The sequence below is a fragment of the Mytilus galloprovincialis genome, chromosome 7 (genome assembly GCF_965363235.1).
Source record: "Mytilus galloprovincialis chromosome 7, xbMytGall1.hap1.1, whole genome shotgun sequence".
Taxonomy (NCBI): domain Eukaryota; kingdom Metazoa; phylum Mollusca; class Bivalvia; order Mytilida; family Mytilidae; genus Mytilus; species Mytilus galloprovincialis.
In genome coordinates, this window is record NC_134844.1 from 58,708,216 (window position 1) to 58,723,872 (window position 15,657).

The following is a 15,657-nucleotide window of genomic DNA, read 5'->3' on the forward strand; positions in this document are numbered from 1 at the left end:
CACATGTATTTCCTCATGCAGAAAATAAAGATTTAACCTAGCTAAACCTCTCACTTTTATGTGTGACATTTTTATCAAAGCTTTAGCTGTGACAGTTATAGAGGGAAAACATACACCATTTTTAATCATTTTAAACGCGTATTATAATAAAATTAAAAATATATTTAATTGATCGAATATACTTTTAATCATACTTAACATACAATTTATAAAACAAACGATAAAGGTGCATAATATTAAATTGATATCGAAAAATTTCGCTCTGATTTAAAAGAGAGAAATTTCCTAATTTCAATTGTTCAAATAAAATCAAACAAGTGAGCCTGGTCATTCCAGTTGGCTACTAGCAACTGCTTCTTTAATCCGCAATAATGAAGAGAAACGGGATTATTTAGACCATCCCTTTCTGTCAACACTTCTCTGTGTTGTTGTCCGTCAGGGGAAATAACTACAAGATTGTTCTTCCAAAACCCCACCACATACACATAACCATCATTATCTACAGCGACCCCTAGAGGATTATCCAGAACGCTTTCATTTTGAAAGGTCCATTGTATTCCACCTTGAAGGTTATAACATGTAACAGTGTGCGCTAGTCTGTTTGTATGATAGATGTGGTCTTTGAACGTTGCTAGGTAACCTTCAGTGGCCATCTCTTCTTGGACTATGTCACTCGAAGACTCGTCGTACAGATTTATCATTCGTATGCCTTTGTTGTAAGCGGAATAAATCAACTGATTGTCCTTCAATACTAAGCCATAATTCTGAGAAGTCAGTGAAATTGTTTTCTTGATTAGTTTCCTCTCCAGGTCTATAATGGTAAGACATTGCTTCTCTGATTCCCCGGATGTAACAACCAATGTATTGGTATCGCCGATGTTTACTATATGAAATACTCCACACGGTATCTCCATATCAAAATCTTTTGATCCCTCCATGTTGAAAACTTTTATTGTCCTTTCATCGCGGAAAGTAAAAACCAATCTACCGTCCAGCAGCATGCAACATCCGTAAACGAGTTGTCCTTGTGTGTTTATTGTCTTGTTTATACGCAGCTGTATATCTTCAATGGATCTTGCTTGAACGGTTGGTACCATTATCTGGGCTTGTTTAGCATTCTTTCTACTCAGGACAAGATCGCAAGGTTTAGTTTCAATATATAATTCTCCAAAACTATTGACATTAGATATGATATTCTGAATAGCACCGTTTATTTTATACTCTAGAGAATTCTGGTTCAAATCCTCACCTTGGAAAAGTGAGTCCAGGAAATTTTCTTTACTAGAGACGTCCTCTTTTATAGGCTTCATTGAAAGAAACATCTGAAGGTGCGTTCCGTATTGTTTGATGTTTCCAATGTTTCGCTGACAATCGGCAACTTCCTTTTCCTTCTTTTCCAATGATGATAGTAACTGACGAATTTTCGAGTTTTCTTTATTTTCGTACGCATTCAGTTGTTTTATTAAATCTTTTTGTAATTTGTCAAGACGGTTGTTGATCTTTATTCTGGTCTTCTCGATTTCTTCTTCAATTTCCTTTCTCCTCTCTTTCAAAGTTGAAAGATTGTCCTGCTGATGCTCACGAATTTTTTTAATGTTTTCTGCTACTTCAACTAATGTTTCTTCTATCTCGGACAAGGCATTCGATGTTTTTGAATTAAGAATGACGTCATCTAAATTAACGATGTCATGACATTCTTTATGGCTTGCTACAATACACTTGCTGCAACAAGGACACTCATGCATCTGGCAATAGATTTGAAACTTTTGATTGTGTTTGCTACAGATTTGACTAATCTTTAGTACATCAGCTGGTAATTGCTTGTATTCAATGATTGGTATCACTTTATGGTTTCTTGTTCCTTTGGACAAACTGTGATGTTCCTGGCATTCTGTACATAGTCCCTCGTCACATTCTGTGCACCAGATTGTAGATGGTTTGTTGATGTGGCGTGCGTCACAAACACTACAGCTTGGAGAGGATGTCGCCATTACACACAAAAAGCTGCAAATAAATATAAATAATAAATAACAATTATAGCAGTAGTTGTTTACAACAACAACATCATCCTTATCATCGTCATCATCAGCCTATAACATCATTACGTGTGCCATCACCAGCAATTACCACAACAATCAAAGTTAGTGTAGCCCCTTGACTACAAATAAGAGGCGAAACATATATCAAAGGGACATTAAAACTCATTAGTCAGAAGTCGAAAATAAACTGACAGCGCCATGGCAACAAAAGAAAAACAAAAGTACACATTAATATTTTGTCCATTTTCTCTTAATTTTTCGGAGTCTGACATATATATTGTGATTTTACAACACGAGGGAACTAACGGTAGATTTGAATGAATAAGAAATGCATAGATTGTACTTTCAATGTTCTATTGTTGAATCTAAAATAAATCAATATAATTACATAAAACAAAATCACATAAGGGGTCCATAAAACTATAAAAAGGGCACAGTCTGCTGGAAAGTCCTTAAATGTAGCAACACAGTGTCATCCGTATTCTAACGTTCGGTAATTCTCGCTGACTATATTTTCTTATTGTCTCTTTTTATAACAAATGTCGATTGCTCCAATATAAAATGACGCTAATTAATAAACATTTGACAAATTCGGTCTATTCACAAGTATTAATTAAGCCTAATCCTTTATCTCAAAATGACACTGGCCTTTTAAGTTCTATTTTACTAATTAAACTTCAAGCAGATGACGATTAAAATTGAGAAAGATTGTAAAAACAGTATTGAAAAGTTATGAAATAAATCACAGAAATTTACATCATAACACATAAGTTCATTCACTATTCTCTTAACTCCGTCCGGACAATCAGAGGTACAGGAAGGGTCCGAATAAGAAGAAAGCTATATTTGTATAAAAATACCAAATTTCTTGTTCAGAAATAGATTTTATTAAAACAAATATTACTTCAATTTCTATAAAATATGAAAACACGTCATAAATTTCATGAGACCGAGGTACTTTTCTGGATTTACCATCATGCCCAAAGCCGAATATTTGAAAGCTAAGATTTGATAATAACCTTAATTGTTGAAGAGCTATATATGACCAAAAAGGAACTATAAAATATAACCTGGCATGAAACTATCTGGGCCTCTCATAAAGGTTAATTAACGATTGAATTGAATAGCTAGACTGGCTATGCTTAAAGTTTCCTTGTAGCATATTGCATGTAATGACAGTGCCCTGCTTCAATGTACAGTTTTGTCGGTTTCTTCTAATAAATAGAGGAACCAATATAAGAATATAGCGAAAGAAGAGTTTTTTAAAACAGTTTACGAATGCCTCACTCGCACCATATTTTTTTATGTTCAGTGGACCTTAACATTTGGGCCAAACTCTAATTTAGAGTTCAACTTCATCAAATACTACCTTGACAAGTCAAGGTTTTCACTGCCTGTCGTAAAAAGACATGCAATAGATGACCATATCTTAAGGGTTGTTGATAAAACAAAGACAAATACCTTGCACAAGAACGAAAGTAGAAATATATACTTTGACAAATTTCACTTATTTATGTGTTATAACAACATTATATATATATATATATATATATATATATATATATATATATATATATATATATATATATATATATATATATATATATATATATATATATATATATATATATATATATATATATATATATATATATATATATATATAAGGAAAATAAACAAAACGCCAGAATTAAAGAAGAAAAAAGTGTTAATATAGGAAATAGCGAATTATGAAATCTAAAAAAAATACCTTTTTAATTTGACATATTCATTCTCGTGTGGTTTATCAGCTAGAAAGATTATTATTCATGTGATCGTTGATAAACGGGTAAACAGCGGGAATTTTAAAAATTTAGAACGATAGTTAATTGATAGTGGCGTTTTAGATATGTTCCGGACCATATGAGGATTTGGACCATACGCGTATGGTCATGACCATATGGGTATATACTCATATGGTCGGGGTAATTAACATTCTGTTACAGCTTACTTTTAATACTTCTGAAACTTTTCATATGGTATGACCGCTCATTAAAAAGACGCTATCATATAGGTAATTTTATTATAATATTATGATAAAAAGATTAGCTAAATAAAAATTAGAAGTTTCTCAAAGTTTATTTTACTTCAGTACTTGTCAAAACTATAAAAAACAACAACAACATTTTATAACGATGGTCATTACCGATGTCCATTGCCGATTTGGTAACAAAATGGTTTTAGATCTAATCGTAGTACTATTGATCATTTGTCAACAATTACAAGTATTATTGAAACAAGAAAAATGTGTAAAATGTCAACTTTTGCAGCTTTTAATGATTTCAAAAAAGCATATGATACTGTAAACAGATTTTTATTATTTTGTAAACTTGAATCAATAGGAATTAGTAGTAAAATGTTGAATGCTTTAAAATCTTTATATCATAAAGTACAGTCATGTGTGAAAGTTAATGGGAATTTAACCCAATGGTTTGATGTTCAATGTGGTTTAAAACAAGGGTGTGTGTTATCGCCCATTTTATTCAATATTTTTATTAATAATTTAGTAAATGAAGTTAAAAGTTTAAATGTTGGTATTCCGATAGAGGAAGAGAAAATATGTATTTTGCTCTATGTTGATGATATTGTTTTACTTGCTGAAAATGAATCAGACTTACAGATGCTCTTAAATGTTTTACATATGTGGTGTCATAAAAATGATATTAGTGTTAATAGGAGTAAATCTAAGATTATTCATTTTAGACCACCTTCTTTTCCAAGGTCTATTTCTACATTTATGCTGGGTAATGATAATATTGAAATTGTAATACAATATACTTACCTTGGTTTACATCTTACAGAATTTTTAAATTATGATTTAATGGCAAAAGCTATTGCCAAGTCGGCAAGTAGAGCTCTTGGGTAATTGATCGCAAAATGTAAATCAAATGGTGGTTTTTGTTACTCTACTTATACAAAGCTTTTTGACACACTTGTATGGTCAGTCATCGATTATGGTGCTTCAATATGGGGAACAAGAGAATTCTCTTGCATAAATGCCGTTAAAAACAGAGCGATGAGATTTTTTATGGGTGTAGGAAAGTATACACCAAACTTATATATGTTCTGTATGGTGATATGGGCCGGATTCCATGCAATGTAAAGCAATGGACAGCTGTTTTTAGATTATGGTCCAGATTTTGTAAAATGGACAATGATAGATTGAACAAAAGAGTATTTATGTGGTCATATAAGTATGGAAATAAGCCAATTAAAAACTGGTGCTTCAGAGTGATGACTAAGTTTAAAGAGTATAATCTTGAACCATATTGTAACTGTGATATATTGTTAACTAAAAATGTAATTAAGGATATAGAATGCTTAGCTATTGATTTATATAAAACTGAATGGCATAATAAGTTGGTTTCGAATGAATATGCCAAACTTCGTACTTATAAATTATTTAAAACAGAATTTAAGGTAGAAAATTACATTTGTAAAACTATTGCAGGGAAATATAGAAGTGCTTTTGCAAAATTTCGCTGTGGTGTTGCACCCCTAAAAATTGAAACGGACCGGTATCAGAACTTACCTATTAATGAAAGAATATGTTTTAGTTGTAATGATACCATTGAAGATGAGAAACATGTAATTTTGAAATGTCCACTATATGCAGATTTTCGTGCTGTGTTGTTTAGTCATGCTAATTCTTTCTGTCATGATTTTAATAGTATGTCAGATGACGATAAATTTGTATTTTTATTTAGTGATGAAAATGTTTACTTTTATACTGCCAAAATCTGCTATGATATTTTACTGAAAAGAAAATTTTTATTATATTCTTAACATTTGTATACTTTTAATTTGTTTTATGTTACTCTTAACATCTGTATACTTTTAATTTGTTTTATGTTTTATGTATGTATATATATATATGTAATGTATATACTATTTTTATAGTCTCTCATAACTCTTTTTAGAGTGGCTCTTGTTTTATATTGGAAATTGTAATATTATGTAAATGTTTTATAAGAGGTGAGACTCAAATAAATTATTGTCTTGTCTTGTCTTGTCTTGTCTTTGTTATTACGGGTGAATGGCAATATTTCGACTTAAATAATTAAATTCCAAAAATCTCTTAATGAACTGTTACTGTAACGAAGTTACTGGAAAGTAACATAGTTTATTTTAAATGTCTTATGAATATGGTCTATTGCAGTGATTTTGCGAGATTTGAGATCTAGTAAGACTTTAGAGCTTCTTAAACACACTGTATAGAGATCAGAATGGCCAAAGACCTCGGTATCACTGTACGCAGCTGCAAAAAGGCAAGCTTTTCACTCGCAAACAAAAGGTGTAACTGAAAAGGATCGTGCACTACCAAGACTCGCAATGCAAAAAAAAAAAACATGATACCACGTGGTAGTAAATGTCAACCCAAGCTTACATGCAAGAATGTAACTAGCGATGAAAACTAATTATGGCATCAATATTTTATTTTTAAGTAATTTTTGAATTATAAAATTAACAAACTGTCAAGTAACCATCATTGTTTTTTTAGATAAAGTTTTTGTATTATTGAAACGTTTATAATGTTATTTGAAAAAAATACCTAAATGGTCTAAATACTCATATGGTCCGGCCCGTTAATAACCAAGCGAGTATTATACTCATATGGACCGACCATACGCGTACGGTCGGACCATACGCGTATGGTCGGACCATATGAGTATACGCATATGGTCATGAACATACGCGTATGGTCCAAATACTCATATGGTCCGGAACAGATATAAACATAATTATTCTTCAACCTTCTAAATTTCAGTCGCTCGTTCCTTGCTATTTCAGTATTTGTTAACCGAGTTATTTCCTTTAATTTTCAAAAGGCAAAATTTTGATGAGACAGAAAAGGCTTCATTTTAACAATACTTGCGTCAATAGTTGTATGATTTCGTGAAACTAAAAATCTTGCGAAGGCATTCTAAATACATTACGGAAGAAAACAACCTAATATATTTATGAGGGTGTGGATGGGGTTTACAGATTGAAGAATAGGGAACAAAAAAAATAATGAATTGAGATTAATGGGGTGTTATAATATGAGGTGATAACAGGGCTTCAAAATTAAACAATTAAACAACTAAACAATTGGATAAAGCATATATATATATAGTATATACTGATTAAAGAAATTAATAATGTCAAGAGAATATTATTCCAATTTCAAAGTAACTATCAAAATAACCGGCGTACTCCTCACCCTTATAAATAACCTTTGATTCCGTAACCGTTTGTCGTTGAAACGGAGGTCGATTTCGTTTTTATATGGTTAGCACAGTTTCCGGTTTCAGTTTTGTTTTTATTTTTCAGAAACTGAACAATGTATTTTGGTACTATTGCCTGTAATCGAACATTTTAAGGGTAACTGCAATACTTCAATATCACTAGAGGCTTAATTCTAATATAGATGATAGAGCACAATGTCGCTCAAAGCAATAATAGTAGGAAAATAAGAATAAAAGGCCAAAAATTATATATCAGCTATAAAAAATAGTATAAAAACCATTGCTGTAAATATGACAAGTATGGATAAGAGTAAGAAGACATTAAATAAAAGAAAATAAATTAGAAAAAATGAAAAGACATTTACAAGTCAAAAAAAGAGATCAGTAAATGAGGGAACCATGCACCATGTGAAGTAGTCAAATAATTATGACGTCTTGGATGGATATTTTTAATTTTTGCTTTGACGCCTTCCTGCATCGACGTAAGGTGTTAAAGAAAAAAGTATAATAGCATTTCAAGATGTCATAATAATATGGACTACATGTGCAGGCCTCGACAATAACGCTTGTCCGATTGTCTGATACCAGAGGGAAAAAAGGTTGGACAAGTAAAAGCTGTATCAAGCTTGTCCGTCGGGACAAGTACATTATTATTCTGCAGAAAATAAATTTAATTCAACTTTGATGAACAAAGTATTTATAAACAAAAAACAAGAAAACAAATATTAATTTGACAAGTTTCTGTATTCTTTTTATTCAAATGCAAAGCGTTTTTCTTCAACATGTTTACTTGCAATCGATAATTTTTAACTGGTTCTTTGTCAGGTACTTTTTAACAGGTATACTGTTCTTGACAACCAGTCTTACTGATCCGAATCAATGATGCACTTTGTAGATAAGGTAACTTTACAGGACAGTTCGTCACCTCGAAAGATTCAGCTCCAAGTTTAATAGACAGTTTGGCACCGTAGGAGACATATTAAGTAGACATGATTGATGGACAGTTTGACAAGGCAGGAGACATTTCGGGACCAAGACAAAACAGTACCTCATTTTGCTACCTTATTCTGTTCCTTATAATAAATACCATACCAGTAATTTTTTTTCAAATTTTTTTTTTTTAATTTGCCATAAATTTCACAAAATTATATTTGATCATAAGGAGAAAAAAACAATACATGACCTGTAGCTGTTAATTTCTGTGTAATTTGGGCAGAGAGTTGTCTCATTGGCAATCAGATCTTATGATGGTTTAAATCTTCTTCTTTTTATTGATTGCATTTGAATAAGCTTTTTCAACTTAAAAAAAACAGGATACAAGCCCAATGAGTGTACATTGGCCTATGAGATTGTGCCTCTTGTTTCGAGTGTGATGAGACTGGCATTGATGAAAACTAGAACCTAATTCCTGTGACATGACTAGTTTGCAGTTGTACTTGACTCATATTTTTGAAAAGTATTTCAAAAGAAATAAATCAAATTCTGTTATATTGTTTAAATTCGTTTTGCTCCTTTAATCAACTAAAAATGTAAAAAGGTTATTTTTAATAGAATTTTTTTGGACAAGTAACAATTTCATTCAGACAAGTAAATGTTGGTATGTACTTGTCCTACAGGACAAGTTGAAAAAAAAGTTATTGTAGAGGCCTGATGTGAAGTACTGTACCTGTGCTCTGAAATTGAATGATAAATCATAAGCATGATAAGAGACAGGCTTTATCTTGAAAGGGGACGAATATTCTGACATTCTTCTACTTGGTCTCAACAAATTTTTGTGAAAGCTTACTAGTCCATTTAAGATTTTCCTAGTCTGAGGCAGGCATCCCAGAAATAAAAATAAAGAAGCCTTGCCAGACGTCATAATTATTTGGACTAGTTGATAACGGTTCAGACTGATATACACAAGACAGGAATATCATGTACATACTCCCAAATTTCTCCGAGAATTTAGGGAGTGATGTCGGAGTTTCCTGGTGTCACACCAGGAAAAAACTCGGTGTATGGAGTTTGGGATGGCTTTCGCGAAAATTGTACTGTACTCTTTGTGCTGCTGCTTCTATTAACATGATTTTAACATGTATTATTTAGAAGGGAAAAAAATTGAAGTATAAATTTCAAGTAGATAAATTTACTGTTTCAGGCATGATTGTAACTTCAATGAATTTATTTATTAGATGAAGTCACCATAGAAGTACGCATATTGAAAAGTATTCTTTCTGATCTGAATGATAAACATGATAGAGGTTAAATTGGTTTTTTTTCCAGAAATGAATAATTGTTGACAAATATGATGGATCCACAATTAGCACAAGCATTAAAGGCAGCACCAACCAATGAATACCTTCTACAGGGAAGCATTTTAGACAGTTCGTTAGAAGTCTTACTGTGTAGACTGAAAGGTCTTTGTGATCATGCTGATTCTCCTGAAGAAAAATTTGTAGATCATGAAATGGTGTATGCCATCAGTAAGTATTCAGTAAAATGACGGTAAATGTTGAATAATTACATTACATGGATGTATGTTTCAATATATGTTACTTTAATTGGCTAACAGCAATCTGGAGTCATTTTGAAATTAACCTTAATCATCAAAAATTCATGATCATGTTAATTTTAAAATGAAAATCAGAAATGTAACATTTATCATGTTTATGAAGACAGGAGCTTTCACAATAACATGCACATATGAATAAAAGAAAGTCTTGTTTTCATGGTTCTAGAATTTTATAGCAAAAGAATGTAATTATGAATATTGAATGCTTCTTTAAATAAATTTATAGGGTTGTTGAATTACATGTTGACTGTGCACATTTTTAGAATTAAGTGCTGCTGTGGCTCAAACAAAATGTACCTAAGTCAACACTTTTACATCCTAAGAAATTTACAAAAAAACATTTAATTCTTAATTGAGTAATAGAAAAAAAAACAGTTCTACTAATAACAGTACTTAATTAATATAATTTAATGAGGAAGTAATTTAATATCAAAGTTATCTATTTGATACACTTGAACAATTTGCATGTTTATAATAACCAAAAATACAATGATTATGTTTAATTTATTTTTTTAAACATTTTAACATAGAATAAAAAAAAGATGCAATTTGATTGACAATGAGACATCTCTCCACAAGAGACAAAGAAATTAACCCTTTAGGTTGTTGTACTGCCTTCAACAATGAGCAAAGCCCCTACCCCATAGTCAGCTATTTTAGGCCTCAAAATCACAAATGCAAAACAATTCAAATGAGAAAACTAACAGCCTAATTAATGAAAAACAGATAAAGTATATAAGACCATCTGTGTGTTTGACTTACTATAGTACATCTAATTTATACTATACTCAGAAATCGGTGGAAAAATTCTGTTACTTGGATGGAGAGTTGTCTCATTGGCACTCATACCCCATCTTCTTATATCTATTAACTGTAAACATTAGGTCTTGTTTTGCATTTAATCTTTTCTTTTTATTATATTTCATATCAGAGAATGCCAGCATTCCTCAGCCATTACAGTATAGTGTCAGACATTCCCTGGTTCAACCAGAAAACTGGTAAGTCCATGTCCAGTACTCAATGTAGATGTAGATTGCAGATGTGGGGATGGTGGTGGGGTCCAGGGGTTGGAACCCCCCTTTGTTTTGGACGATCAATGCATTTAAATGGGGACATGTAGTTGGAACCCAACCCCCCCTTTTGTCCTGGGTTAGGAACCTCCCTTTTTAAAATGGCTGGCTGGGTCTGTCCCTGCATTGTATTGAGAAATTGAATCGATGTAAATTTAATTTAGAAAGGTACTGAAAGAAATTGCAAATATTATTATTTCATTTGTAGGAGCAGTTACTATAGATCTGCCCAAAATTATTTTATAGTTTGAAAAGAATTCAAAAGGCACATATATATGCATTTTCATGTAACTTAAACTATTTTCACCAATAAAAGTCAAAAAAGTCAAAAAAAAATAAGCAATGAAAATTTTCTTATACTTTACATGTACATGCGCAAAGGTTTTGCAGGGACCGAATTCATTCAGTTATTGAATCTGGTTCCTTACTTGGAAGAAAAATTCAACTAAAATTTTTATTCTCTTATGATTATTTTACGAAAATAAATGAATAGTTGAAGTTATTTCGAGTTTTGACCAAATTGAAATGTGATAAAAACTTACATTTTGTATACATGTATAATCATGACAGTATTTTTGTTAGATTTTTTTACCTTTATAGTTTGTTTTTTGTTGATTCAGCATACTCAGAACTGGAATTAAATTTTAGATATTGTTTTGTTGAAATTTGGTCATATGAAATAAGGAAATAATTTTGAATATCGAAATGTATCAGAATATATCCTTCTTGCTTCTATACCTATTCCTTAAAATATTTGGCTATTTTTTTGTTTGCCTTTTTTCATATATAAACTCCCAAGTTTGTATTAGGGTTGGGATTTAAAAAAATTCTAACCTCAAGCTTCAATAAAGTAATATAAATTGTTGAAATGTGTATTTGATGCAGTAAAATTGGCACTGCAAATGTTCACTTAGTAAAATGTATTATCGTATATTTTCAGGCAGCTCCGATACCTCGGTCATTCTGAGATGGGAGATAAAAGTCGACACACACTAATTAGGAACTGTGTTGATGTAGCTACCTCAGATAATGTTTTACAGTTTCTTCATGAAGTTGGTTTCAGGTTTGTAATAATTCTGTTCGAATTTTTTTATATTTGTCAGTTCAGGGCCTTTAATAGCTGACTATGGGGTATAGGCTTTGGTCATTATTGAAGGCCATATGGTGACCTATAAATGTTAATTTCTGTGTCATTTTGGTCTCTTTTGGAGAGTTGTCTCATTGGCAATCATAACACATTTTCCTTTTTATACTAACTAGTATAGCTAATCATTGGGTCCTATAAGCTTTTGAAAAGATTTATTATAGTAATAAAGGTTACTTTTTACAGAGTTTATTATTGATATGTGTGCTCAGCCAATTCACTCACAAGATCAACCCATTCCAATTTATTTTGATATGAATAAGAAGATGTGGTATGAGTGCCAATCAGACAACTCTCAATCCTAGTCACAATGTATAGAATGTATAGAAGTTAGAAACGATGAGTCTGAGTGAAAGGCTGTGTCAAAAAATCTTTTGCACTGGTAAAAGTAACCTTTTTACTTTTAAATTCCAATATAATGCTCTAGAAGTTATTTTCAGACAAGAAAATCAACACAACTATTTTGCCTGTATAGAAACTTATTTCTGGCATTGCGAAATACGCTTAAACATGTCACTATAGTCCGTTTGACTTCTATAAATCTTCAAAAAATAATTCTTAAAAATTCATTTTTAAAGATAAATATTTTTTTTCTTCATAAACAGCCTTCCATTCAAAACAAAAACATTAGACATGTGCTCTTAACCTGTTTCATTGTACCATGTGACTTTACTCATTTAAATAACTCTGGTCATGTGTGCATGCTTTTGTGTTTCTCATTGAATACAGAAAGCTCAGTAATCACATGACCAGAGTTATTTAAATGAGTAAAGTCACATGGTACAATTAAACAGGTTTAGAGCACATGTCTAATGTTTTTGTTTTGAATGGAAGGCTGTTACACTACTCATACGTACTCCATTGAGTATTTTATATTGAAATAAATTGAAGTAACATAGAGACCTAATGAGTAACTTTCTTGATTATAGGTTTAAAATTATGATATTCATAGTCAGAGTTCGTATATATCATACATTAACATACATGAAGAAAAAAAATATTTATCTTTAAAAATGAAATTTTAAGAATTATTTTTTGAAGATTTATAGAAGTCAAACGGACTTATACCCATATTTGGTTGCCACAATCCTCATCAATGAATTAAGACTTAAATTGGAAATACAGTAAAATGGACAGGACTTTTGAAAGTGGTGTTATAGGTTTGTAGAATCACTTCTTTTTTTAAATTCCATTGTGCTATTTGAAAATACTGTATATACTATGGTATGATTTATCAGTCCAATCACATTTCACAGAAACTTCAGGTTGCTTTCATATTTTATTTTTTCAGTCTATGCCTGTTTATTTTATAGATTGGACCATGAATTTGTTGTAAAAGGTTTTTACTTCCATAAAGGCAGAATGAAAGTTACAGTCTCCAAAATATTTAAGGTAAATATAGTGTTTTGAAAGCAGGACTTTTTGATACATTGTAAAGCCATGATCACAGATCAATGTACATTTTGTTTAATGACTTATTATATTTACAAAGACTTACGGGAACACAGAACATTTAAGGGAGTTAACTCTTTATTAATAAGCTGAGTGTTTTAATCACATACATGTACTATAAGTAAAGAGACATTAAGCTTCTCAATGAACAAAGTTAATGTTTGTCAAACCTCTATATACATCCCAATTATTCCTGTAAATTGAGTGGTTCAAATTCCTTGAAATTTTTATCACAAGGTTAATGTAAATATGTTATCAAAATTAAATGTAGATAAAACAAACCAAAGCTATTTTAGTCCCAGTATCCCCTTAAGTTTATTATGGATTTAAGAACATTTTATTTAATCAAAGATATGGTTTTTTTTTTGCTTTCTAGATGATGCAACAAGGGCACACGACAGACAACTTGGAATCTATAGTGCCATCGTACTTGGTAGAACTCAGTGTTTTGGCTACAGCTGGACAAGATGCTATTGCTGAAGACATGAAAAACTTTGCAGAACAACTCAAACCGTATCCTTTAAAATATTGATAATAAAAATTGTTTGCAAATGACCTAGGCAAGGCTTTGTCCTTTCCACATGTTCCAGTTATAAGTTTGCTTAGACCAGTTAGCATACATGTATGCACATATATGTTTTGTTACAGAGGATTTATTTACTGTTTACCTTCGTAGGTTGAGGAAAAATTGTCATTTCAGTAAAAAAAAATCTTTCACAGTATTCAAAATTTTATTTTGCTAAAGTCTGTATATAGAAAATTTATTATACTTACTTGAGGCTTTACCGTTGAAATCAACAAAATATTTGTACACCATGACAAATTATATTTCCACAATATTTTGTCTAGCTGCAATTACTCCAAACAATTAAAGAAAAATAAATTATCAATTTACAAATCATGGCTTAATGAAGCAAAGAACAGTTTATCTCCCTTTTTGTACAAAAATCACAATTTATAAATTTTATTATTCTTAATGTTTATCAGTCTTGTGCAGCTTGAGAAGATAGATCACAGAAGATTACAAGCCACTGGGACATAACCATCAGATTTACAACAAACTTAAACACAACATAACTGCTTGGGCGGATATTAAAAGACATGAAATTGAGTTTCTTGCAATTGGCTGGATATAATCGACCAATAGCGTAAACACTGATCTAGAATCTCAAACCAACAGGTTCATTAGTCAATTTGAAGGTCAAAATTTGTCTGGTTAGATGTATATGATCATGAACCAGCAAATAAGTATTTGTCAAAGACAGTTTCAGAATGAATACTTTATTGTTGTACTATTGATGAATATTAGAATGTATAAAAGTACATATCTTGCTTGAAGATTTTTTGTCAATTTATACAAAGTAACATGTATATTTTGATTCAGATTGATGGTACCAATACATAATTTGTGTAATCAACTCCTCAAAATTTTCAACCAAGTTTTCTGAAACTTCAGGGGAGGAATAAACATTTGTTGAAGTGATCACGCTTTTGTGGAATTGTTTGAGGATTTTTTTCTGAATTTTCAAGATTTCAGAACTTATAAAAGTTGGATGTGGGATGATTGCCAATTAGACAAATCTCCACCAGAGACCAAATGGCTTAGAAATAAGCAACTATTGGTCACCTTTGACAATGAGAAACCCTTACAACATAACAAGCCATAACAGACCCAGAAATGACAAACTGTTTAAACAAATCCGACAGGAATAAGGAAAAGAATGATATATGCATGTACATTAAAAGAAAAATAAATGTGATTAACAGCAACAAAGACATTCAATGAATTACAGGGTCCTGACTTTTGAACATGCACATACAGAATGTGAAGAGGTTAAATATGTAAGCAGGTACCCAATCTTCCCCTAACCTGAGACAGTGGTGCAACAGTACAACATAAGAACAAAGTGTACAAAACAGTTCAACATTTTTCAACCAAGATCTCACAGACTTCACAGACAATTGTACATATTGTTGAAGTTATGTATCCCATTATGGAAATGTACAAAGAATTTTTCACAACTTTTGACCCAAAGACCGAAGTGAGCGACACAGGCTCTACACAGGCTCTTTAGAGCCTCTAGTTTTTTCCCCATCCTACAAAGTCAAAAGGGACTTAATTTTGAACTCT

At 31.4% G+C, this 15,657-nt stretch overlaps 1 protein-coding gene across 2 annotated transcripts in view; it reads left to right on the forward strand.

The window, feature by feature from the left end:
• The window catches only part of LOC143083385 (mediator of RNA polymerase II transcription subunit 18-like), a 197,876-nt gene extending 183,025 nt beyond the window's left edge, over positions 1-14,851 (forward strand). Inside the window, exons 1-7 of one of the 2 annotated variants that reach the window (XM_076259644.1) lie at positions 7,354-7,442; positions 9,572-9,771; positions 10,792-10,858; positions 11,871-11,993; positions 13,388-13,466; positions 13,903-14,039; positions 14,514-14,851. In XM_076259644.1, coding sequence (XP_076115759.1) covers positions 9,594-9,771; positions 10,792-10,858; positions 11,871-11,993; positions 13,388-13,466; positions 13,903-14,039; positions 14,514-14,568 — 639 coding nt within the window. In that variant the 5' untranslated portion in view covers positions 7,354-7,442; positions 9,572-9,593 and the 3' untranslated portion in view covers positions 14,569-14,851. Of the gene's footprint in view, positions 1-7,353; positions 7,443-9,571; positions 9,772-10,791; positions 10,859-11,870; positions 11,994-13,387; positions 13,467-13,902; positions 14,040-14,513 lie in introns of those variants that run through there. The other variant, XM_076259645.1, reaches the window with a different exon arrangement.
• Positions 14,852-15,657: the final 806 nt, after the last annotated feature.